Source organism: Grus americana, chromosome 7, assembly GCF_028858705.1.
Source record: "Grus americana isolate bGruAme1 chromosome 7, bGruAme1.mat, whole genome shotgun sequence".
Lineage (NCBI taxonomy): Eukaryota > Metazoa > Chordata > Aves > Gruiformes > Gruidae > Grus > Grus americana.
In genome coordinates, this window is record NC_072858.1 from 18,415,841 (window position 1) to 18,442,414 (window position 26,574).

The window sequence follows — 26,574 nt, forward strand, 5'->3', positions numbered from 1 at the left end:
GTATACTATATGAATTTAAAGTAATTATACCAGCGACTGTACTTTTACCTAACCTCCTCCTTCACTGTACAATTCTTACTAGGTACTGCTCCATGCAGTAAAAACGCCACAGAATAAACGGAACTTCTGCCCCGCTCCAAATACCAGGTTTTCCTTTATGTGTAAGAGTAATACACTCTTATGTTAACAGAAAACATATTTTCTAGAAATAAATGAAACTGCGTAAAATAACATTTGCAATCATTTAAATGCATAGACTGTTGTTCTAGCTAAACAGTTACAAAACAGATGCACACCGTAGTGGGAAAACCTCCTACTGTTTAGCATAATTAATCATACCGTTCTAATTTTTAATATAATTCTTCTGTTATACTTCAGGGTAAAATACAGGCTACTGCAATCTCTAATCATAACTGCTACAAGCACATTGTTTCTCAGAAACTCCCTTTTCAGTAAGCTAAAACCCATACAAGACTGAAAGTCTGTAAACTCAATTAATTCTCAGTTAATTCTGAGGACAGTAAGCTCTAATTTGTATACTATTCTTATTCCATGACTAACAAAGTAAAATTTCCCAGTGTCTTAATCTAGCTTAAAAAGAATTAATAACGATTTAGATATTTTTGTCAGTTTTAATAGCTAAGCTAGGAAACTACACATCAAAGCTATTATTTATTTTCAGATATTCAAGATATCTAAGAACTTGAAAAGGTATTTCCATTGCTAATGCTTACTGTCATAACTTTGTGGTTTTGGACAGTGTTCTGCTTTTTAGCAGAAAAATATATATAGCAAAGCCTTAGTTGTATTACTACTGTTATCTTTTGAGTTTGCATTCATGCCTTGCAAATTTATTAGATGAATGAGATTCTAAAAATTTTTTTTAGAGCCAGTTAAAATCTATACTTGAGGGAGTTAATTGTTCTTTCAGTAACAATCAAACACATGCCAAGACTACTGATTGATAAATTTGATGAGTAGTGCAAAGAGAAGGATGCATTTATCACAGGAAAGGATGGCTGAGATAAGTGAAAATAAAGGGTTATGCCTTGAATGACTTTGCCACTGTGACTACTGAGTGACACAAATGGATAATAAAAATGAATGTGATGTCTTGATGTAATTTCCTGTCAACACAAAGTCACATAAAATCTGCAAAATATAAAGATTTGCTCTATTTCGCATTTGGATACTTTTGCATCCTTACATCTGAATCAGAAACAGATCAAAATTTGAATGAACAAGAATTCAGACTCTTGTCGGAATACCATCCAGTTTTTTAAAAATTCTAACTCTGAACTGCTCACATAAGATCTCGATATGACTAGATTTAAGGTACAAATCTGTGTTGAATTAATACATTCACTACTTACTGATGCTAATAACTTAAACAGAACAGAAATTTTAAAACAAAACAAACCCAAACACACACACATAAAACCTGGAATAAAAAGAATATTTTTTGTATTTGTTTACATTTAAAATTCTAGTGTTTACATTTAGAAGGCTGATGATCACATATTACAGAAAGTGATTCCAAAAAAATATTTCAGCCTTTAACTTAAATTACTTTATTAAGAAAGAAAGATAGTAAATAAAGTATTTGTGCTGATGAATGTTTGTTACCTTTCAAATGCACTCCAACTGTATTTATTTCTCACTCTATAAATATTTACCACAAAGTCTTTCAAAACTGGATATCAACCTAGACAGTTATATAAAAAGCTGTCTCTCCAGGTTTTAACAGAAGCAGATTTCATTTTTCAGACTTTATTTATATAGCTAGCTAAGCACAAGCAAAACAGCCACTAATTATTTTAGGTAGTTATTTACTTCTGCAGGGGTCTGCAGCTGCAAATATAGTTGCAATCTCATAGCGAAGTTAAAAATTGCAAGCCATTGTTAGACTAAGCACTTCATAATTGAAGCAACTGCATGCTCAACTCTAAAGCACAGCTTGAAGCAACTGCCAAACAGAAATATTTCCAAACCAGTTCCAGTGCCAAAACTGTTTTATACAGTTAGTTATGTTTGATACTGTTTAATCATAATGATTAAGTCTTTTAGACAAGTAATTAAAAAAATATGTGTTAAGATGATGGGTTTTTTTAGACATTACTTCTCAGTTTGGGCAATGGAAAGAAAAATCAATAACAGACAAAGATATAAACCTTCATATGATGAAGCCCCTGTTCCCGAAGATGAAAATTCTATATTACAAAAAGAGAAGTAGTTACATGACAAATCACAATAGCTTTTTAAAAACAAATACATCACAAAGCAATCTGCTTTTGAAAGAAAGTTGAAGGCCTAAGAAAAAATAAAGTTCATGTGGGCTAGAATTTTGCTTCCTGATTAAAATACAAAGGTATTACTCTTCCTATACACATTCCAAAGGGAAAAAAAAAAAGCCTGTAGCTGACAAAATATATTGTTTTGATGCTTCTGTTTCAGCTGCTTATAGTTCTGCTCCCCACGGAATAAAAAATTATTTTTAAATCTTATGAACATTCAAGAAAACCACTACATTTCAGGGCCCATTAGGATATCTTCATTTACTGAAGAGCATAGACTAGTTCAGTTTCCTAATCCTTCAGAAGCCAGAACAGGCTTCAAGCATGGCACTGGTCTCAAGGAAAGATAATCTGTGATTCTACATGGAAATGGCTATTCCAGTGTCAGTACCTCAGTAGAGAGAGAATACAAATAAGATTTTCTCAGTTACTAAGTGCCTGGGTTTGAAATATAAATGATCTGTGACTCAGCAGCAGTTCAAGTTACACACTTATGTGGGTAGTACAAGTGATCTCTTCAGAGCTGAATTCTCCTCAACAGACCAGCCCTTCTGTCTTTGATTTCCCTTTCTTTTGCCTCTGGTTGTGTGTAGAATATATGAAAAGAACGTTTGCACAAAGTCTTACTACAACAGCAGTACTTGTAAGAGTACCGAGTTATGTGACTGAAAATACAGTTCCATACAACGAGATAAATACTTGATCAAGTCACTACAGGATTGGAGCCACTAATTTTGTTCTTCAACTCCTGACGCCACTACTGACTTAAGGACAAACTGCTCTGTCTCAGACAAGTACATAGATAGATTTCATAAACACAACAGAAAAAACAGTAATTTAGAGTCTTATTGTGGCAATGGTGGAAATGGTTTGGAGCCAGTGTCCTTCAACCTCATGTAGATAGATAAATAAATGTTAAGGCTGTTTAGTCATGAACTTTATAATTCTGTATGGACAACTAATATACCATGCTATGTTCATTAAAAAGATAAAAGTTTTTTTCTGGCAAATTAACACAGGATCCTTGTTATGGAGCTCGCTCAATTGTATGGAAGATCTTGCTATAAAAAGAAGAGGAGATTATAGATGTAGATCACAAAGAAATAATCAATAATCACAATATTATATTAGAACATAAATGTAACAGGATTTTTTTTAATATTTCCTGAAATCTTGGCACAAAAAATGTTTCTGATAACATTGCAAAGAAGAGTTTTATTACAAAAGTGCTGTCCAATGGGGACAACATGTTAGGAATTTCATATCCTGCCTAACTACATTTGTTTCCTTGCAGTTAATCAGTTTTGGTTTTTTTAGTTTTTATGAAATTACATATCCAGTCACCTATACTGATCGAAGCACATAAGTTAATTGTCTGTGATCGTAGCATTGCAATGAAAATCTTCATTTGTTGAAACTACTAAAATAAAGGTTACTCAGTAGTAATTTGGAGGACTCATGCAATGAGATGCAGTGCCCATTTCTAGTAAGCTACTGATCAGAGCAGAGACTGATCCAAGTTCCCCCAGCTTCTGAAAGTAGCCTAGTAGTATACAGGAAATGAGCAGGTGGTTCTAGATAGTTCCTGTAAGCTAACTACTCAGGAATGTTCCCCAGCTTTTAGATTTTCTTCCCAGAGAAAGAACAGACACACTTATAAGGTGTCAAAAGAAGTCTTGTCTACTAGTGCTCAATGAAGTAGTGATTCTGAAACAGTGACTCCAGATTGTTTTTAAATTAAATGTCTTATTAAGTATCTTAGTAAATTTGCATATCTTACTCGTGATAGATTGTGATATCACATAGTTTTCTGAATTTGGGAAAAGACTCACATATTTAATTCATTAGTTTTATATATATAACAGGACACTGAATTTTTAATTCATTACTGCTATTTCCATGATGATGTGGTTTAAACATTAAAATCTTAATACTTTACTTTTCAAAGTCCCACAGTATGTTTTCTAGGAGCATTGTTTTGAAAACTCCAGAAACAGAAAATCTTGTTGCCACAGAATTGAGGAACTATAGGAAAACATACTTTCTTAGAACACTGATCTTTGCTATTCATCACAGCACAGAAGAAGCTAGTAAGTTACATACTGCTCAATCAATTACCTTCAACTTCTCCTCCAGAAGAAGCAATTTTTGAGAGACTTAAATATGTTGTTCCTACTACATCATTTTTTGTAAGACGATCCCTACAAAAAGAAAAAAAAAATTATTTAAATGTAATGCTGGTCATCCTACACAGAAGCAAGCTACCAGTGACTAAATGCACTCCAAGATGGTGCACACACATTTTATATCACCTGGAATGCTTTACTTTTACTTACGCAGGTGGTAATGGCTAGTCACAAAAATGGTCTGTATCATAAAGAAGTCACCTGACTTTTACACTGTCACCTAAATAGCAACAGTGCTCAGTGCTCACTGCACAAAACTAACAATACTCCCATTTTACACTAATCAGGTCTCTTCTAAAGAAACCATAAAGGAAGATACTTAAACATTTGCTTAAATACTCTCATAGACTGTAAAAATACCTAACATCAATAGAATCAGACTTTTCTTCACTTAATATAATTTACCTTGTCTAGTACTTTGATTAAAAGTCATAACTCACCAGTCGACAATTGCAAGTTTTATTTTCTCACACATCGAGGGAAACTGAAATTAATAAAGCAATCAAAAGAAAATAACCCATTACTTATTTCACCTCTGCGACGTTAATACTCTGAGTTCCAAAAGGATGGCTGTTTTCTACAGAAACAAGAAAAAAAACCTGACCTTGATTTGAAGATAAATAATTTGATTCCACTCTGGATTAGCATTTTTTTCAATTATACTTGTGCAAACCTGCAAAAAATGAAATCAACTATACAGCACATCAAAGATAAAACAGACAAAAAGCTTATACTAGCTATGATTAAGGATAAATCATATTCCGTTTGGTAAGATGACTGGTAGTAGTTAATGAATCCTGAGTGGTTTATGCTGCAATGAGCTACTAGTTTTCAATTGGTAAATACTGCTAAACTGATCTGCATGTGCAACATTAATGACTACTGGAGGGAAAATCTACGAGAAAAAAAGCTTATTTTTTCCACTAGCTACAATTTAATGTGCTTTCACACTAGTACTGATCTCTTTTATCGCATCAGAGAAAACAGACTAAGGAATGAACCGATTCTAGTTTGCTTAATGCAATTTTAGAGTAGATGAAGAATATATTCTATGAGAGCGCCTATACTATTTGCTAGTCATGTCCACTGAAGATCCTCTACATTACTGGGCATGGCAACCTGACTATATAACATAATAAAGGACTGACATTTTTCTTCTTAAAAAAAAAAAGATTGGCTAGCAATGAATATAGGTTGTGCAATTGTGTGTCAGCTCAAATTTGGTATTCTAAGGAACACATTAGTAATAAAATGTACAAATGCTGTTAACCTGTCCAGAAAGATCTGTACCATTAGTTACAAAAAGCAATCAGGAACAACCGGTAGGCAAGCAATCTGGCACGCATCAGTTCCTAGCATTTAGTCATACCCCCATTCTTTTTATTAGTCACCAGTTTTACACCCATTCTACTATACATTGTAGTTTGTCCTCATTTTGCAAAGTGAGCTTTAGGGCTAATGCTTTTTTATTTCCATAATTTCAGTAAACTTAAAAATTTATATTGGCATATGAAATCTGTTCTCAGGACTAGAATTAGAATGCAAAGATTCAGATATTTACTAAATTACCTTTTTCCCAGCAAAAGAAACTTCTACAAATGGATCTACCAGGTTTTTCTTGTCTGCTTCTCCTCCAAATATTTCCTTGACAGTCTGTGCAAAAGCATCATCCACTGGAGAGGTGGCAAAGAAGAAATGAACGTTTATGGTTTTTTATTATTATTGTATTTATTTATTCAGCCTAAATAATAAATTGCCCATAGCAAACCCACATAGATAAACCAGCTTACAAATCTAGGTAGGGTAAAGTCTAATCTGATAAACAAAATTCCGAACAGTTTTGCTGGTAAAAATGAAGAATTTAGGCTTAGGAGCAATTTCAAGAATATAAAGTTTTGAAACATCAGAAGGAGTGCTGATGTGCTCCTGAATTTAGAGGCATAGTTGTATTTGAAAAATATTATGCCTCTACCTGTAGACATTGTCATTTGTTGTCACAGATATAGGTGAGAAATTATGCTAAGAAGGGATACAAAGCCACCCATATTCTCTCAGAAAACACATATGGCATATAATGAGAGAAATAGCCTTTGTCTCAGCAATATAGGGCCAACACAAGTAAAATCTCACTAAACAAATTAAGGTCAAACTGCTTAAAAGCTCCCCTGCCCTCCAAGGCTGTTTGTTTAAGCTTATAGTGCTCAACTTACAGCCCACAAACTGCATGCAGCTTTCTGGGATACAGCCAGTTCCTAGTTACTTATTTCCTGTGGCCACTGAGGAGCAGGTTGCTGGCAAGACAGACTGCCTTGGCCATCCCAGCAGCGGCTGGCTGATTTCAGCAGTCCTGTGGCCTTTCCCCCATTGCAAAATAGCTGCAGCTATGAGCACCTGTGAAGAAGAATTAATGGATTGCTGGGAAGAGGAAGGTGCAGGGGGGCATCAGCAGTACTACTTATCTACTAGGATGTAAATGGCCTTGGAAAAGAGGGCTACAGGAAAGCAGCTGTTTGATAACCTCTTGAAAGTGGGCAGAGATTGGAGTCCAACAGGAAGTTGACACATGCACTGTATACTTGAGCTAGACATGCACAGAACATCCAGCTTCTCTGCACATCAACTGTACTTGAATGGTAGCCACTTGCGTGTAACTTCTGCGGTTGGAGAAGGGCTAACAAAGATGACCCTTTCCCACTACCTGAAGCTGTGTAGCCCACTCCACAACAGATGAACATTACTAATCTAACAGGTAACACATTAAATTATCCATTACAAGAATTAAGTAGACTTACTGAGCATTACCAAAGGACTTGAAATGGGCTACTTAAGCCATCACAGAATGGCTCAAGTGACGATGTAAAACACTCAGGATGTTTTATGTTCAAGGAACGTTTCTGAAGAGCTAACTAGAAATATTTCTAATGGTAAGCAAATACACCGATGGACAAGTAGTAAGAAGCTACATACTTTGCGGAATGTCCTCAGCTCTGTAGATTTTGAGAAGAAAAGTGACCCATCGAAGTGCAATTCCAGCAGGTAATAACAGATTGCTCTCCACATCATCGCTTTCATTATCTCTTTCCCTTTTTTCAACCTGTTGGGAGATACATACCAGACATTATGTACCACTGTAAGAAAGACAGACTAATGTACAGAATTAAGGTGATTAGTTAAACTGGTACCAACAATACTCTTCAGATAGAACCATTGTCAGTTTTATTATAAGGAATGTGATTTTATCAAATTATCAAGACACAAAAATTAATTCTACCTAAACTATTTTACTTACATTTTTATCTCTAAAGTACTCAATTGCAGGAGCCCATTGTAATCACACTTTTAAAATCATCATCAGATGATGATCATTTTGGCACTCGTACAATGCCAACTTCATGCAATTTTCATACTCATCTCGAGATGAGTATTGTGATAAGGCATCTTATTGCAATGAGAAAATGCATACAACTTTGATATAATTTACCAGAACTTACTGCTTCCTTCTTTAAAAATAAATAGGAAATAAAATATTTCACCACAAATAACTACACATACCCTTGTGATTTCAAGAATCATGAGGATAGCAGAAAGGAAGAGTTAATATGGAACAAGAAGGAGATCTTCTGTGGTTCCAGGGACCATATTATATTTAACTAAGGAGTAGCAGAATGCAAAAGACTCAGGCAGAAAGAGCAGCAGAACTTAAACTACAGACAACGGTCAAGTAAGAAAATCATCACACAGAAGAGAGGGCCTGTTTTTACCTTGACAGAAGAGCAGACAGTTAAGGATTGGATTGTTGAAACTACCTACTGCTTTCATATGCATCAAATTACTTGTGCCTAACTTGTAACTATTGATGGGTCTGATTTTCACCTGGCAAATATTTGGACCTTTTCTGGTACTCAGGTTTCTCTATGGGCTTGTCTACATTATATAGTAGTGGAAACATTCCTGACTTAGTCCTGGAACTGGTATCAATATGTTGCTCAGCCTGACTAGCTATGCTAAGGAAATTACATATTAGCTTGCATGCAACACCAGGCTAACACATCTCTACTTCTTCCAGGATGTGAAGAAGTATCTACAAATGGTAGATAAACACACCCAGAGCTGCTCTAGAGGTTGCTTAATTGGACAGGATAACAAAACAGGCTTTGAGTTAGCCACTTAGTACTGGATACCCTTGAAACAACTTGTAAATCTTGTCTTACTTTTAAATACTGCTAAATATACAGTAGTCAAAAAATGTTGGGGGGGGGACGACACACGACACGACACACGACGCGACATGAATATCCATGGGGTGGAGAGGGGAAGAAAAATACTTAAATGAAACTTACTGGTGGCTCATCTCCAGTTCCCAGGACAAACATGCTGACTTTCATGTAGCCTTTAGCTCCAGAATTTGTATCTTCAGGATCACTCAGCAAAAGCCACTTTCTCATGACTGCATGGCCTAAAATAAAACAAACACCACCACCCACCCCAAATAATATCTATTACAAAATGGCAGAAATCATAAAATCAAAGTCACCCGTTCCAAAAGCATGCTTTATCCAAAACCTAATTATTTAAAAAAATTTACTCTGTCCTAGACAGGTCTCAGTAGGGCCATTCAAAACAAGAAATCTAGTGGTGTTAAAATGTTGTGGCATACTAATTCAGGGACATAATTATAAAATATTTTTGCATTATTTTTCACATTTTAGGTCTTTGATACCAAAACTAATAGCCAAATTTTAGGTGCTTGTACTTCATCTTGAAGCTACTGAAAGGAGTTATATATTGTTGGAATTTTTTTTAAGTTAATACTTAGAGCAGCAATCTCAAAGAACTTTCCATTAACTTTCTTCTTTTACTTCAGAAATTTAATGAAATGTTTCAACTTCAAGTTTCAAGCAAGGAAAGAAGCTCTGAAGTAATTGTTACTTACCAGGCTCATCATAAACATAGCCAATGTCAATCTGAAATAAAGATCAAAGGTATTACCTGTGAAAACATACTAAAACAGAAAAATGCTAGGGCAACTCCTCTCAAGATTTCATGAGTACTACTACATAGTTCTCTTGTCACAAACAAAAGAAAGTTTACATAGCATATTCTTGGGAGGAGAAAGAGAAAATGCCTTTTCAATGAAAAGTGAAGGATTTTGAATGGATACAGCAGCCAAGAAGAAAATGTAACAAAAAATGTACTGGAACCAACAGCTGTAGTTACTTTCTTCTTTCCTCAGATCCCCAGCTTTTTCATTTATCAGACAGAAGATGGGGCCAACTTACTGCTTCTTCAGTCTTCTATGTTCCCCCCCATTATTTTATGTTCAGACAGGCTTTTCAGAACTCTTTTGTTTCTATTTCCTGCTCAACATCTCATCCTTCAGTTCCAGAAATGAAGCTTGGTTTTTTAATGAATAATATCCTTTTTGTTTTATAAAGATGATGGGCAATTTTTCCCTCCAGTGTGTCAAATCTGGACAAGACTGCACATATACCACAACTGAATTCATTGTATCAGATTTCAAACATGTTCAGGAAGGTAAGTATGTTTGCTCATTGCAATTGGGGCTGGTATTTCTTGCAGGTAAAGTCTGAAAGGGTGATTTTCTAGAGAGAAATACCCTTGGGGTTTTCTCCTGGAATGTGTGCCTGCAGGAACAGAACGTAGCTGAATGACATGCTGTCACCTGCTTAGTGAATGATCAATCCTCCACAGAGCAATAGACCACTGTCTGAATCACTAGAAATTACATAGATAATAAGCAGTGAGAAGCAAAAGCAACCAGCTTTGTGGCAGAAACTGCTTCATTTAGAAAAGAGCACTCTTCCACACTTGCATTTTTTTGTGAAAAGCTGGTTTAGAGACCTACTGAATTTATGCAGTACAAAAGAAGCAAACTGAAAACACAACCAACACTGATATTGGAAATGTTATAATGGGGGATCCCAGTAGCCATTACCATTGTCATGTGAATTCTTTGTATGTATTGATTTAGGAATACATTCAACAGGCAGATGTCTACCTCCCAGTATTGACCATAACAAACACAAATAAAGACAATCTCACTAATACCATCAGAACCACAGAATTTACTTTAATTAAGAGACTTTTCCACTATCTCTTTTACTTAAACTTCTGACCAAAGGAACACCTTCCCACATCACTTGAGAATATGTATCATTATGCTGCCATACATATCACTATTCTGACTATTAGATACCTAATAAAATTATCTCTTCAAACTCTACCTCATACTAAATAATCAGGCTGATACCTTTTAGTAAGTATTTTTTTCTCTTGGATGCAAGTTAGAGAACTTGGTATATAAACTATACAATTTTCTTTAACAATAATTTTCTACTCAGAGAAAACTGTTTACTAATGCTTTGAGCAAATGGTGTCTAGCATGAGAAGCAAGACATCATCAGGTAATTCTTTGGCCCCACGCTAAAGTAGTATAAATTTAAACATTTAAAACAAGTACTTACAAAATTTCTGGTGTTATTTAATTTAGTCAAGATATGGAATTTGTTTCATACCTTAAATTCTCCCATTAGACAGTCTGCTCGTAGAGAATAAGAATCATACACCTAAAAAGACAGACAAACATGAAACAGGAATGTTCCTAAACATCATAGTGAAACGGCCAGACAATGCTATATGCATCCAGCAGCCTTTTGAATATGCACCATTTTTTCTTACCCGAATGCTAACTGTTTCATCAAGCAACTCTAACGGAGTCATGTGGACATTGTAGAAAAATATCTGTAAAGGTAAAAACAAACCAAAAACCTGTCTCAAAATGACAAACTCATAATTCTCTGAACAGAAAATGCAAAAACATTATTTTAAGAGGCTTGTGAAGCATGCTTAGTACAGTACTTTTACCCTGCCTCCTTGCTGGACACATTATATTATAATTTAGTGCAGAATAAAAAAATAAATTTAGTAAACAAACTTGGTACAAAATAGACAAAAGACAGTCACAACATCCATTTGAATTAATGCAGTAGGTATAGCTGTGCTGCAAACTTTCAGCACTGCCCTTGCTTCTTGCTCTGCACTTCACATTTTCCTCAGGGGAATGACTTCAGGAATTATAAAGGTTGTTCATTTTCCAGGATATTCAGTCCAAGTCTAGTCATCTCTGTTGTCAAAAAGGTCTTGTTTAGGGCTAGTGGTGGTAGTGATTGTAACGATTTGCATCTTTGAAATTCAAGGCCACAGGAATAAATCTGATAGTTTGACAGCACAAAGATAAATATACTATCCATTAACTTATTTGTTCTATTAATAGTATATGTCTCACTAAGTTTGGTCTTCGAGCCCAGCTATAGTCTAGTTAGTACTATATCCAAGAAAAGGAAAGGGTGCATAAATGTGGTCACTCCTATTCCATTTTTAGCTACAGTGTTCTAACGCCACTCACTTCATCAAAATATGGGTTGTTTCCTCTTTTGATTCTTGTTCGGTGTGTCTGACCACAAACATGAACTTTGACTACTGGTTTTATGTTATTTCCAGGCAATTGACGACCTTCAATAACTCTAACACGAATCTGAAAAAAAAATAAAAAATCAAATATTTGTATTAATTCATTCCCTGTATTATCTATCATCCTGGTGACAACAATTTCTTCCTATACCACCAAAAAAGTTAGCCAACACCTGAAGTAGCTGGCAGACATGGACCAGACAGACTTTTCAAACTTAATTATGATAGCAAATATAATTTTGCTTGAATTTTACATGACAAGTTGGGGATACTTATTGCAGTAAAAAATTTTTTACTTGCTTTTACTACTTATTTTTAAAGCTGCTATTGTAGTTTGAAATCTATACAACTCTACAATAAATAAAGTTCATCTAGATTTCAGTCAGAATTGTTCAAAATTGGACATCTCTGTAACAGGCAAATTTGAAGAATATTTCTGAAATACAGGCTTTCAAATGAAGAGGCTAATTGTCTCTACCATGCATTAGATTTGCACAATCTGACATTAAATTATGCTCAGGCTATGTGTAAGGAGCAATGTCATGCCAGGCAGAAAAAGGGAACGTGCAACATTTAATAAATCTAGTACCTGGAAATCTTGTGGTTTGTTAGAAAGGATTCTCCGTGTTTTCTTTCCTTTGGTGATACGTTTAGCTAGCTGGGCTTCCTTCGTGCCACTTTGAACTGCTGGTGTGATACCATGAACTGGACCATCCAAGCCATCTTCATAACCTCCATCATCTTCCCCATCTCATACAGTAAAAAAAAAGTGCAATTAATAAACAAATAGTACAGCTTCATGTTAAAATTACAGTAGTAAGAGTCTGATAACCAAGAGTTCCACTAAAATTGTATTATCTTATTTCACAATTTTTTTTTGCTAACCACGTTTCCAACTCCTTTTGAAAGCTAGTAATTTTAGCCTGCTTAAGAAAAAATTACATCCTAACCAAACTAACTGTAGATCTGTCCCTCATCAGGATGCAGAGTATCTACTATAATTCCTATACACTTTTTGAACCAACTGATTGAAGTTTTAGCAAAGTTCAGTTCAGCTGTAATTGTCACCAGACTAGTTCACAATACACCAGAAGTGATCAATTTTATTCCAGTTGAAGCTGTTTCCCAGCAGCAAGACTAGACTATACCATAGCATTTGTTTTTATTTTGGAACCTTGAAAACATGAAGACATTTAGGGTCTGCCATCCAAAATAAAACTCTGAATCCTCCTCCACAGCATTTAACTGTGGAATAAGTTAAAGTTCCTTAGTAAGTTTCTTTGACAGTTCTGAATCACAATACCTCTGTGGAAGACTGTTCTACAACCACATGACACTACAATACTGGATCATACAGTGAGATTCCAGTATTGCAAAACAGGATCCATAAATATCTAGACCAGAAAAATGCATCACTCCCTTGTGTCTCCAGATTCTTAACTGAAGGACAGTGACTATGGTAAAGTCTACAGGAAGAACAAGCTGTGTCTCTGATGGTTAGCATTAACAGAATGTTGGTTAACTTTATGAATTAGTTTGCCAATACAAGGTGATGATCACTTTGCATAACGAAGTCGTCAGTGATCCTTGTAAGAGATGTTTAAAAACACAGAGACTGACATATATATTTTATAACCAGAAGACCCTACCTCCCTTACAGCTCTCAAAATCCATCTGCCTGGGTGGATCCATGCAACTGCTTGATTACATACCCTGACTTAGCACTTAATTTTTAATTTCTGAAACTGAACTGTATCAATCTCAGCTGGGGGATGTGATTTCATTTCATGGGAAATACGTATTCACAATAATTAACTAAGGTATGTTTTATGATTTGCACTGAAATAATTTTCCTGCAGTTGCTGGATACTAACTAAAAACTTGCCATGTTTTAGTTTACCTATAATACCTTGTAGTTCAAGTACATTTTAAAAAAGTTATCAAAATAATCTCATTTAAGTCAATTTGGTTTTTTAGCCAAGGTCACATTCCTAAAAAATTATTTCAAAGTGTAGTAATTTAACACACAGCTTTTGTGTTCGCATTACCTATCCTTCCACTTCCCAAGAACACCTCTTAGTGAAGTCAGTGGAATCAAAATTTCCCCCTGGAAGACTCCTCATTTCAAATTTTCCTTCTTATATTATTATCTATCAGCAGATAATGGTCAAACTGATTTTTTTTTCTCCTCAAATATATAACATTTATTACATTTACTTCTCTCTGCACAAACACACCCTGGATGTGAGGGTAATTATTTGCCTGTCTACTGCAAAAGCCTGTTGTTACTTCACAGTTCTTTCAAGAGTCTGGAAAACTAGAGGATCTCAAAAACACTCTCAGCAAAAGCCTAGTTAATATGATATATCAAGACCAAAGAATATTCCCTACTGATCACAATATTGCATAGGCTAGTCAAATTTCAAGCCTAATATAAGATACAACAGTGTTTTTCAAAACGTAGTTATTCTCCAGGAAAAAAAAGAAGTTTAGTGATTTAAGAAGATCTTTTCACAAAGCTCCCTGACATTGAAAGTAATAGAATATATTTTTCAAAAAATGTGACTTCCCTGATTTTTTAGTTAGCCCTAGCATTACAGCAGATAGCAGTTTCTTTGAACATTCAAAAACCTTTCTTTCCTAAACAACAGCCATTTTGAAAAGCTTTTAAGCAACATCATTCTTTTGTAACCTGATTCCACTGGAGAAAATGATGACCATTTTATGTTAGGAAATGCCAATTTTCTTCCTAGCTGTCACTCTGAATCATCCTTAATTTCTTTAAAATCACTATCTGGCAGTCTTGACATGCTTGCTTCTGGTTACATTTTTTTCTGATGAACAATGCTGTTGAATCACTTTCCTGCCTTATCTTAAATTTCTCCATGATCTTATAACAATAATGTTCTGAGAAAATATTGAAATACCTTCTTGTGTATTGGTCCCTCCTGGATCATTTGGATTTGCAGGTCCAGCTGGTGGCTCATATCCTACTACCAAATCAATTGTTGCCTATAGAGAAATACGTGGGGTTTTATGTAGCACACAGTATTCTCAACAATTGATTTAAAGCAGTGAGTTGGTCTAGCACTGTATGTGAACAGTTAACTATTCATAGTCACAGTTTATAATAAAATTTCAGCTATTAGTAAACTAATAAACTGTTAGGAAGCTATATATACACGTACAAACAATAAAGATTACACAATTTGCAGCTAATGGAATAGGGTCTAAAATAATATCTAACAAATGGAACCACTATGTTTATATTTTGAAAAAATCTGTCACAATACAAGTATATAAGATGTTCTACAAATGTTAATTTATTTAGTTGCACAATATTGATGGCAGACTAGCTGACATCCAAAATTTGCAGATGGAAAAAACAAAGGCAGTGAGAAATAACACTATCAACAATATAACAAGTCTGAACCATAAGTAAAATTTCCTGTCTCTTCTAATTGCTTGTTCATACCTCCATCCTGGAAGAAAAACAGTATGTCATTTTCCATTCTAATTATAGAATTGTCTTTTTTGTGCTTGACTGTGGTTTTGGATTATTGAACAAACCATTATTGTTCCTAGTTGCCACAGTGACATGAGAAGTCAGCAACAAAGCCCAACCTTGTGACCAACTAACCACGATATTAAACTACTGCTGATGAGATACTGAAATTACCCTTAAAGCCTCTTATTATTAAGTGTACTAGAATGCAATATCAAGTGCCTTAACAGCTAGACTGCACAAACACAGTAAGGTCCCAGTTCTAGAAACTACTTCATTAGTAACTAAGTTAATAACCAGTTAATAACTCTGTTAAATTTGAACACATGCTAAACCAAGTTAAGTCCTTGTGTTACTTTCTGAACTGAGCTGGCAGTGAACACGTACATGATTATGTGCTTTCCAGATTCAGTGCTATGACACAGCTGGATGTTAGAAAGAATACAGCAAAAAAGTACATATGGGAACTCCATCTGGTACTTAGGAAAATGCTCTTTTTCAACATCAGGCTGATTTCCATGCATACTCTGTGGCCCAAAATATTTATAACACATATATACAAATACACAGTACATACACAGAAAACAATTTATCTAACTGAAAGGATATTAAACAAATTCAGATGGTATAGACATAATTATATCTTGTCATAAATTTCCTCCGTCTGGAGCTTTTGCTACAAAATTCCAAGCATTTAATTTATAAAGTAAAAATAACTTGAAAATATTTTTGTTTCACTATTAGCCCTGTTGCTGGAGCATTTTGATCAAGAATAGAGCAAAATAAGGAAATGTAAACCACTCACTCCAGTGTCTTGTCCCCTTTCATTTAGCAGAGGTATGAGTTTGAAGGGAAAAGATCTGCTTTGGTTACCCACAAGATCCTTAAGTGCTATGGATGCACTGCCAATTAATCTGAAATGAAGAAAAAAATCATTATTAGAACGCAAATATACATCAAACAGTTCCCTTTTGTTTTTTATTAGTGTCTGTTAGTTAACCAAATAACTCCAGCCATGACTTGAAGATCCAAGACACAACAAAAGATCACTGCAAACATTATCTAATGATTGTGTACTGCTAATTTGTATTTTCTGTTTCACTGCAGTTAAATGTGCTGGTGGTGTTTACAGAAGACACAGCTTTAACGTTAAAGAGGTTAAAAACCTAAATTTAAATAAGTTGTATGCATATTTTTGAAAATAATCTTCTGAAAAACTTTCAATAGCCATGTCACCTGTTTCAGCCACTGCATTCTCATTGGTAAACTAAAGGATGTAATATTTTCTTTCCCTATATAGCTTTGCAAACTCTCAGATGAGAAATAACATGTGAAAGCTAGCTATGACAGCTGTTACACTACACAGAAAGAGACACAAAAAGACATACATATATCTCTGTAATGAAAATAATGAAACAGAAAAAATGCAATCAATGTTCTTACTAGAGACTTCACAAAATTATTCCTCTTGCCCATATTTTACATTTTGGAACAGGTTCATCTCCTTGTGTCTAAATTCTCAGAATGTTTCGATATGGCCTTAGAGAGGTGTACCAAAGGAAGCTGCCCAGGAGATCTGACATTATGTGGTAGACTTTCCTGAGCTACTTGTCCCTATTTGGGGATCACATCTGTCACCCCCATCCTCTTCAAAAAAGTGAAAACTGCATGCACTTTTAACCACAGAAACTTCTTTTAGGCAAAGTTTCTAACAGTCTGGCATTGGCCTCATGATATCTAGCACTGTATTTCATTCCCATAGTATTAATAACAGCTTACTCCTATACTGAAGTGGATTATTGGAATAACTGAGATTCTTGCCAATGAAAAAACGCCAAGATAATTTCACCCTGTAAATATTACAAAGAACATGTTTTACAAACAAAACACCAGCTTTGCTGCCAAAGTGGACAAAAAATGAGTATGCAGAGAACTTAACTGAGGTCCCTTTGAATAGATTATAGTGCTTTTTCATGGAGAAGCTAAGGACACAAGGGCATTTTTTGACATGGAGCAAGCACATTATTATAGCTGCTCTCAGGTGCTATGTCATGAGAACACAATTTACTTTTTGCAAAGTACATTAGAATAGGTAAGTATAAAACATTAATTTCCTGCAAATATACATTCCAGGTATTACACATTACAACTTTTGTTTAGCTGTGCACAAAAAATAACTACACTTTGTTTGAATGACCTGTTAGAATTACTTTTGTGCTGTCACCTCCTCAGTCAACTCTGCTTTCCCAGCTCATGTCATTCCTGCAATCTGAGTTGTCTTTTTGATAGTTTTGACTCATTACTCAAACCTTTCATTTCTGCCCCCCAAACTGCCAGAGCACAATAATATACCAGCTATGCCTCACATATTCCTCACACACAGAGGATGAGCTAGATGTGAAAAGCAGTTTAAGATCAGGCCATGCTGCAGAGGAAATGCATGAAGCTGTTCTAACCTTTAAGAGGACCATAACCAAAACTCTGATGCCATTTCTAACACCTGCCTCTCCTACCTCTACTGAACAGACACCTGGATTCAGTATTCTAGTCTTCATCCAGTGTCCTTTAAAAAACAATGGAAATACACCTAATTATTTCAGTGAGCATTAGATTAACCCTAGGTACATTTTCACTTATTACAAATTGTTGCACAGAGCTGGACGTTAGCTGAAACACTGACTCCATGCATTTCTCAACTTTAGGGAGCTTAAGAAGCAATTTCTCCTGTTATGCAATCAGAATTGCATTCAACTCACAAGACAAACCTAGATTTGGAACATCAGATATACAGTCAGTGGTCTTATTTATCCCTCCAACTGTAGTATTACTTGACATTGTTTATGATTTGATGTAGCAAATCTTTACACTAAACAGTAATGTCTACCTAGGTCAGGAAACAACAGCAGATGATCTCTCTCAAATAGAAAGACTTTTATTTTTCCCCCCTCTAGCTTCAACATTCCAAAAATTGGTGTTATAGAGAAGTCAAGTAAGTCTGACATTACACACCAAAGAGAACATCTCCCTCTATATTTGACCAAACTTTTCTATGTAAAGAGCAGGTGTCACACAGACAGACACTGGTACTATTCAACAGTCAAAGGAAAGCAGAAAAGGTTCATTCCATAATGACTGCAAATCCCAAAGCAGTTAAGAGTGAAAAATATTAAGTAGCTTAATGCATTTTTCTCTTTATTACATAGACTTCTAACATTAATAGCTTTGAAAGCATGTATAATATATGCAAATGGAGAACTCTTCCTACAGCTGGAAGGACTTACATTAACTCCAAAAAGAAATTCAGTTCATAAGTCACACAGTCTCAAATCACCTGGATGACTGTTTCAGCAACCACACCCTCCTATCTGGTGACATTAACTCAAGAACAGCCATTCAGCAGTAATGCTTTTGAAATTTTCCAGCGTAAATTTCCATTTCTACATCCTCATCTGTCCTGTGCAAATAACTATGCACATATTTGAATACATAGTTAATTGTTTTTAAGATTCTGATCACCTTCAGAAGACTGAAGAGGGAGTCAGCTACATAGACTACCTGCTTGCTACTAGTTGCTTCAAGTCCTTTTTTCCCCCTCCCCTTTAACAGGTTGGGCAACAATAGTCTCCGGTCTTTTTCCACTCTAGCAAGAGTGAGAAATCTAATATTCAGCCTATATACTACTACTGCTTCTACGCTTTAGCCAAATTCTAAACTTTAGGCAGTCAGTTTTTTGCCTTCCTCAATATGGTCCTGTTCATTGGATTTGGGATGTTTCACCCCTCCCTTAGCAGAACCACAGTACTGATGAGGTTGGAAGGCACCACTCAAGATCATCTAGTTCAATCTCTCTGCTCAAGCAGTCAGCTAGAACAGGTTGCCCAGGACCATGTCCAGTCTGGTTTTGATCATAAAGCTATTTAACAGCTGAAGTAATATTTTCAAAACTAACAAGGAATGCCTCAAGGTCACCGCTAGGTCTCATCTTTGTCATTTATACAAGTCTTGGAGAAAGCCTTTTTTCTGAGATGCTTCTTTCAGGTCTCTAATCTTTGCACTAAGTCAGGTAAGACCAAGTCAGCTAAGTCAGACAGCAGCAGCTGTTGTTGTGACACCACGTCCAATAACAGTTCATTGCTGTTTAATGCTTTGCTGCAAGGTCTGCTGCTGTACTCACTTCTGATATATAACTAGACCCCCAGTTCTCTGCACAAGTACTGTGAAGTTGCTGTGTTCCTCTGAATTCTGAAGATTTTTTTACCTTCAGGCAGGACTGCTTGCAATCTCCCTCTGAAGTCATGACTTTCAAGGTGATAAGCAGTCCTTTCCTTTCAGCACAGCTGAAGAGACTGTCACCTATTCATCCTCAAAGGACACTGCTCTTTGCTGGAGCTATTTCAGCTTTCTTCCTCTTGTCTAGCAGACAACATTTGCCCATTTAATTGCAGATCAACACTGATCTCTGACACCATCAAATGGGATAGCTTCTAGTTTTGGAATAGTGACTTTTTGATCATCAGCTGTTTTGGCAGTAGACAGCAAATGAGTATTGCTTCTTACTCTGCTTAAGTACCTTTTTGGCCATCCCTAAGACTTGTGAACGTATAGTGCCAAGTCAGCCAAGTCTCTTAAACTTTTCCAGCTTTGCAGAAGTAAAGCAACAAACATGTCCTGCCACAAGCAGTTTAAACGTTCTGGTCTACCACTGAATAAGACCCCAAAGATAAATGCAAAGTCCACATTTAGAAGCAGATTTTAAACCACTTCAAATATACCTTATCAGTACTAGGCTTATGATACTTTTCCCCCAGTAATCAAAGGGAAATACTTCATTTATCAGCATGAAATCAATAAACTACTGATGACCAACTGTTAAACACAGTGTTCCATTTGTGCCAAAGCCAATTAATCCGTTAGTGCTGTGGTTAGCACTTCCTGTTAGCTGCCCAAATAACCAAGAGAAGTGAAACTTCACACCCATGCCTGGATCAGGAAATGCAAATTCACAGTACCAACCATTTTATTACTCCTCCTCTGTTTGAAGGTAGCAATTTATATTAAATTCTTTAGCATATCACATCCTCCAGCTGCATACATGCTACTTCTACTGGAAGCCCAGTGATTTTAACCCCCTGAAAGTCAAGCATTTAAATTCTTTAGACTTATTTTTAAGGGTTTATTTTGGCAGAGGTTTACATTGATTATTCTCATCAGCAAACTTGATTCCACACTGCCGTTATAATTGCTACACTCAACCTTTCTTTCTCAGTGTATATGTTCCATTATAGATTCTGTGCTACAAGACCCAACTCCTATCTTCTGTTATTCATGCTGTGTTTTGAAATTTCTATTAAGAGCAAACCAAATATTTTCATCTTCTTTAGTTATTTGATAAGACTCTTTGTAAGAACAAACTCTTAAAAAGAAACAAACTATGGATAATATTTTGTACAAGGCAGAAAACCCCAAAACTGAACCTTAACCAGGCTGGATCTTGCATACAACGTATGCAAAGAAAACCTGCAACTACGCACAGCCACGCTGACATGGAAAAGAATCCACACAAAAGGGTACAGCTGTAGGAGGATTCAAACAATCTATAAATTATTTAACTACGGAAAATACTTAAACATGATTAAATAATTTGCTGCACTATTCATTTGTGCCTGCATTTTTCTGCTTGAGAAAAGGGTGTGCCCAAGCTGTTTTTCCTCTGTGTCGCTAGGTTACTAACTACGCAAAGATCATGGGGAAACGCATAATCCCAACTCTCAAATAGAATAAAAATCACTTCATTCAGATACAACTGTAACTTCCTGTTAACATTTTTTTTATTTCTTAACTTCACAGGGACAACTGAAGTTACTGGGTGGTTTTCATTTGTTTTTTAAGTGCATAAAGATTTGTGTTCTAAAAGTTTAAAATCTTTCCACTAACAGTATTAAACATAATAGAAAACAGATGTGTTCTCTTTTCAAACATCTTTATGCTGGAAAATCTAGCTAAGCATGGATCATATGAGTCCTCTCTAGTTTGTTCCAATGACGGTCTGTCTGCCTACATGTCAGTGTGGTTTGCTTTATTTATCTTTTCCAATGACTCTGTCTTTTTACCATGAAGAGCACTTAGTTGCTCTATCTGCAAAAGTTTAGTGATCTTGTAAATGAAGCAGTAAATTCTATCTCCAGGAAAAAACCCAAACAACCCACACACAAACCCCCCCCCCCCAAACAAAAAAAAAAAAACCCAAAAAAAGGGAAAATATTCAAATGATCTTTCAGGCTTGATTTACAGAAAACTGCCAAAGCAATGAGTTGTGTTTTGGCAGAGTGCAAAAACAGAACAACATCCACTGTGCTGCTTATCGTCCTGCATTAGAATAAGAATGGGCTGGATGGACAGCTATGTAAGTTTGTAGGAGCTGTAACAAAGCATGGCTTATTGCAACCTTCTGCTGTGTTGTTCTAGAGGGGACGATGGGTTTTGTAGTCACCTCTTAGGTGCAGCAACGGACCAAGTCAGGAGTAACACTGCATGGAATCAGCAGAGTGTGTATTGGCTAGGAGCTTTGTGAGTGAGCAGCCAGAGAAAGGGAGTTGGGTTGAGAAACACACTGCTCTGCTTCTAGCCTACAATGCAGCAAAGAATGGTGGCAGAACATTTGAGCAAAAGTTATCTCTACTTTGAAAATAACAACAGCAATCTCCACTGCTTATTTTCCTCCAGAACTACATGGTGTAGTTTCTTCTCAGTGCTCTTTCTTGGGCAACACAGTCCCCTAGATGTACTCTTTACACTCAAAAACTAAATCCCAATTCAGTTGAGACTTTAAAGTAAAATGTATAAAAACATGAACATCTAAAGAAAAGATTATTGATTTAGACTCAAATCCCACTTAGCTTAAACACCAGATACAGCTCCCAAGTTAATGGGTCTACTCATGAATAACATCAAAAGCACATGGCAAACACTGGGTTTCTGAAATAATGGGCCTTTACCTCTGAAAGATTTCAGTTCAGTTAACCACATCAAATTTACATGTAAAAAATAATACAAAATTGTCCAGACCTCACTCCTCCACTCCCCCCCCCCCCCTTTTTTTAAACTGTCATTATAATAGCTCTCAGTAGTAAGGACCTTAGGTACGCATCATACTCCATCTTTCCAATCCTGAACTAGCATGCAGACAAAGCAAGGGAGTGTCATTTGCACACTCTTCCACCGAGCATCTTTTTTGGAATGCTGCAGCACTGCAGGCATGTATCTAACTATAGACTTTTTCTTAAGTGTTAAAATAGCATACTGTGAGAGAATGGCAAAACTATAATATGGTAGTACTGTGAAAGAATGGCAAAACTATGATATGGTAGTCCTAAATCTCTCTCAAACGCAGTATTAGTAAATAGAATCAGTAACTCTACAGAAATACAGGTTATGCATACATGCAAGTAATATGTGGGAAACTTACTCCACATTCCCTCTTTCATTTGCTCCTTTGTCTAAAGGTGAATGTTCATTAACACCAAATCTCTTCTGCTGTTACAGTGCTTTGTGTCTTTAAAAGAAATCCAAGATGACATTTCCTATTATCTTGTTAAGGTCAGGAAGTTACCCATGTGTTTCCCTCTTCTCACCCCCTTATCCTGTTTCCCTGCCAATAGCCCTTCCAAACACATCACACATTGCAAATATGTGACAGGTATTGAGGAGTTATTTTCAAAGAGCTTTACTTTGAAGGTGTTCTCAGTCTTTGGTATGGACCATATATATTTTCACACAGTTCCATACATGGAAGTCATTTTCCCAAAGAATTTTACTGGCTTACTTTTTAAATTGAGCATGGAAAACTTCCAGTGCATAAACCCAAGCAAAACAAACAGGCATTTGCACAAGCTGGCAGTTAAGCACTACAAATATGAGTCCAGATGATATTTACAAATATGGTTTGAAAGAAAAAAAACCCTATATGCCTGCTTAACTTTGAACCCATGAACAGAGAAACATTTTAGGGACTTCAGATAAGCACCTTCCTTTATCTTCTGATACGTTATAAAATCCATTACAAAATTCTGATTACTGGCAAGCTTTCCTATATCAAGTTTGTGATTTCTGGGATTTCCTTAGAGGCATGCAGAACATTCCTGCTTTACTGACCTACAGGAATCTCAAGAATGAGAGATCTGAGGGCATTGGCTTGACTCACAGTGATTTTACAACAGAGCTGTTAGAGTATTGTAAAAAACTGAATTCACGTATTGGGAGGAGGCAGAAAGTAGTAAAGAAAAGCTGACAATGGAAGTGGACTGCTATCAATAAATATGAATGTATGCCTAGCTCAGTGTCATAAAACATCCAAATTTGCCCCCTCCTCCAAAAAAAAAAAAAAAAAAAGGCAAAGAAGATGACGTATCATACATACTCCCTTTCGGAATAGTAACAAGCCAACACTACTTGGCATTGACAGAAAAGAGAGAGCGTGAGAGCGCAGCAAACAGAGAAACAGATCCTTGTTTAAAATCTAGGACTTTATACAAAGAAGTAGGGAACTGGCATCTCACTTTTGATAAGCTGTTCTTTTTTTCTGCACAGATTTAAAAAAAAAACACTTCTATTAGTGATGCTTGTCCAAATGTATATACTTACCTTTTTAGACAGAAATCCTATGATTTAAGCAGAGATAGGCAGAAGATCTTAGCCACTATGGGATAGCTAAAGATTAAACACATTGATGAACCTTTGTCTTGTTATGTGCCTTAAGAAAGAACTCCTAGAGTTTGCCAGAGCTTTTAGTACAAGCATGTTTCAACACAAAGTATACACTCTATCCCTGCTGTAGATTATCTAAAACAAAAGCTTTCTGACTAGCTTGCCACCACCCAAGACCTTACCCTTTTCCTGCAATTGATTTTAGGGACCAGGTTTATTTCTGTGTGACGAGCCATAAAACAAAGGGCATGCAAAACACGAGAGGCTGCTACCAATTTCAACCAGTAATTTATGTCTTCTTCATTGAAATGATCTGCAGGCATTGCTTTAAGGTATCCTCTACATCTCCAGTTTGAATATTAAATTAAAGCTTAAATCCTACAAAACTCCAGATACTTTTTTTTTTTTTTAAATCTCTGTCATCTTATGTTCAGAACCACATAAGACTTGTTAGAGTCTGCATTATGTGTTTGTTTCATCACAAATACAGCAGGAACCTCAAAGTCCAGGTCGAAATGACAAAAAGTACCCTCCAGCTTTACTAAAGTTTTATATTATGCATAAATATTTATATATTTAATAGAATGTGAATTAACTGAATTCTAGTGTTGCCATATATATAATTGTAATTTTTCATGACAACAATTTTTTTCAATGGCCACAGTTAAAAGGTCCTATCAACTCAATTCACAGGAACAAATATATTCATATTAAAAAAGTTTTAAAAATACAAAGATCACTCTTAAAAGTTAGTCAGACACGACACCTTAATTACTTATATGTTTACTTATTACATGTTCCTATTCTGTAGGAGTATAAACATACAAAAAATGTTTACATGCCAACATGGACACCTGACAGCATTTCAGTATTCTAAAACTTTTTATAATGTTGTCTCCTTTCATATAGAAATAGAAGCTTCAATTCAAGGTGGCTCCTTTCTCAGTGTCTTCAGCAGCAAGAGTAAACTTCAAAAAAAAAAAAATCATTTCCAGAAAATCATACGATCTGTGCATCTTTTTTGATATAATTACTTCATGCATAGAAAAACTATATATTTTTCATTTTTTAGTTGAAGGAAAACTATTTGTGTTTTGCATGATAGCCTTCCAGGTACACATAGGTATAGCTACTGTTTATCTTCAGTTCTCTAAAATTAACAATAAAACCTGATTTTGTCAAAACTAAAACTAAGCATCTTACTACTATAAGAAGTCCTCTGAACACTGAGGACTCAACAAACAACTACACAAATGAAACTTTACTTTAGCCTCTCACAAAAAAAACCCCAAAAACCATACACAAAAAGATCTGCAGCCTTAGATCCCATGATACTTGGTTTTTAGATGTCTGAAAAATGCAGAACCCACTTTTAGGTATATAGGTGCTGTTCATACTGCACTGGTAGTTTAGACTTTTGGAGTAGGATTCAAGCTTATTGACATGCACTAACAGCACTAACCAAAACAGAAATGGTGCAGGAGGGAAAGAGGCCTAAACTCCTATATGTTAGGGGCATCATGAAAATGGGTATATCTATCTGCTGAAGACCTAAACTCTAAATCCTTTACTGATAGTAGGAGTGTCTGCCTTTCCTTTCCAAGAAGTGAATGTCAGAAAAGGAAATTCTCAGCAGCCTCCCACCCCATTTTTATAACAGTCTAGAGTCCTCCTCTAAGGAATGGGAAGCTAGATATCCATTTTCTTCCTCTGCTGAGGTTATTCAATTTACTTTTCACAGAAGACACTCTTAATATCAAACTACATATTTTCTTTTAAAGAAAACCAATAAAACAAAACAAACCACCAGCCAAAGAAAAATTCCTCAATCCATTTTAAACAATGTTTTTAAAATATAAGCAACATCATTGCCAGTCTTCCATATATGCAACGAGCCTGAGGCTTATAACAGCCAACAATTGGTGACAGAATCATTTCCCTGCTCAGTGTGAGAGAATTTACTCTAGCATCTGACATCAAAAAAAAAGAGTTCTGCAAGCTGATCTTGGGGAAGTTACTTTTATTTTCAAGTTCAAGATTTTTAATGACCATGCAGAGAACTCACGAAGAGTATAGAAGGAACATGACATTTCATAGATCCCACTAGCTACGACACTCAAGAAAACCAGAAACCCAGATTCCATTCCCAAGACAATTTTTGTATTTTATCCAACTTATTTATCCTGACGACTAGGTCACTCTCCCAGGAGATGAGTCTAGGACTTCAATCCCTCCAGACAAGATCGGAAATTGAACTTAGGCTTCCCCTCTTCCTAGGCAAGACTTAAATAAGTGACATAAAATATAGCCTCTGAAAGAGATTTTTAAAGATGGTCAAGAGCCTTAACTGCATTTTGTTATTTTTGGTGGCTTGTGTTAGCTGTGCTCTGAAAAT

At 35.7% G+C, this 26,574-nt stretch overlaps 1 protein-coding gene across 2 annotated transcripts in view; it reads right to left on the reverse strand.

Moving 5' to 3' along the window:
- The window catches only part of MYOF (myoferlin), a 70,777-nt gene that overhangs the window by 36,371 nt on the left and 7,832 nt on the right, over nt 1–26,574 (reverse strand). For both annotated transcript variants that reach the window (XM_054832102.1, XM_054832101.1), the window contains exons 4-17: nt 16,282–16,390; nt 14,899–14,983; nt 12,561–12,721; nt 11,907–12,035; nt 11,180–11,242; nt 11,017–11,067; nt 9,414–9,444; nt 8,821–8,936; nt 7,448–7,574; nt 6,050–6,153; nt 5,085–5,153; nt 4,921–4,964; nt 4,413–4,495; nt 2,172–2,210 (exon numbers count right to left, since the gene is read on the reverse strand). In XM_054832102.1, coding sequence (XP_054688077.1) covers nt 2,172–2,210; nt 4,413–4,495; nt 4,921–4,964; nt 5,085–5,153; nt 6,050–6,153; nt 7,448–7,574; nt 8,821–8,936; nt 9,414–9,444; nt 11,017–11,067; nt 11,180–11,242; nt 11,907–12,035; nt 12,561–12,721; nt 14,899–14,983; nt 16,282–16,390 — 1,211 coding nt within the window. The remainder of the gene's footprint in view (nt 1–2,171; nt 2,211–4,412; nt 4,496–4,920; nt 4,965–5,084; nt 5,154–6,049; nt 6,154–7,447; nt 7,575–8,820; nt 8,937–9,413; nt 9,445–11,016; nt 11,068–11,179; nt 11,243–11,906; nt 12,036–12,560; nt 12,722–14,898; nt 14,984–16,281; nt 16,391–26,574) is intronic.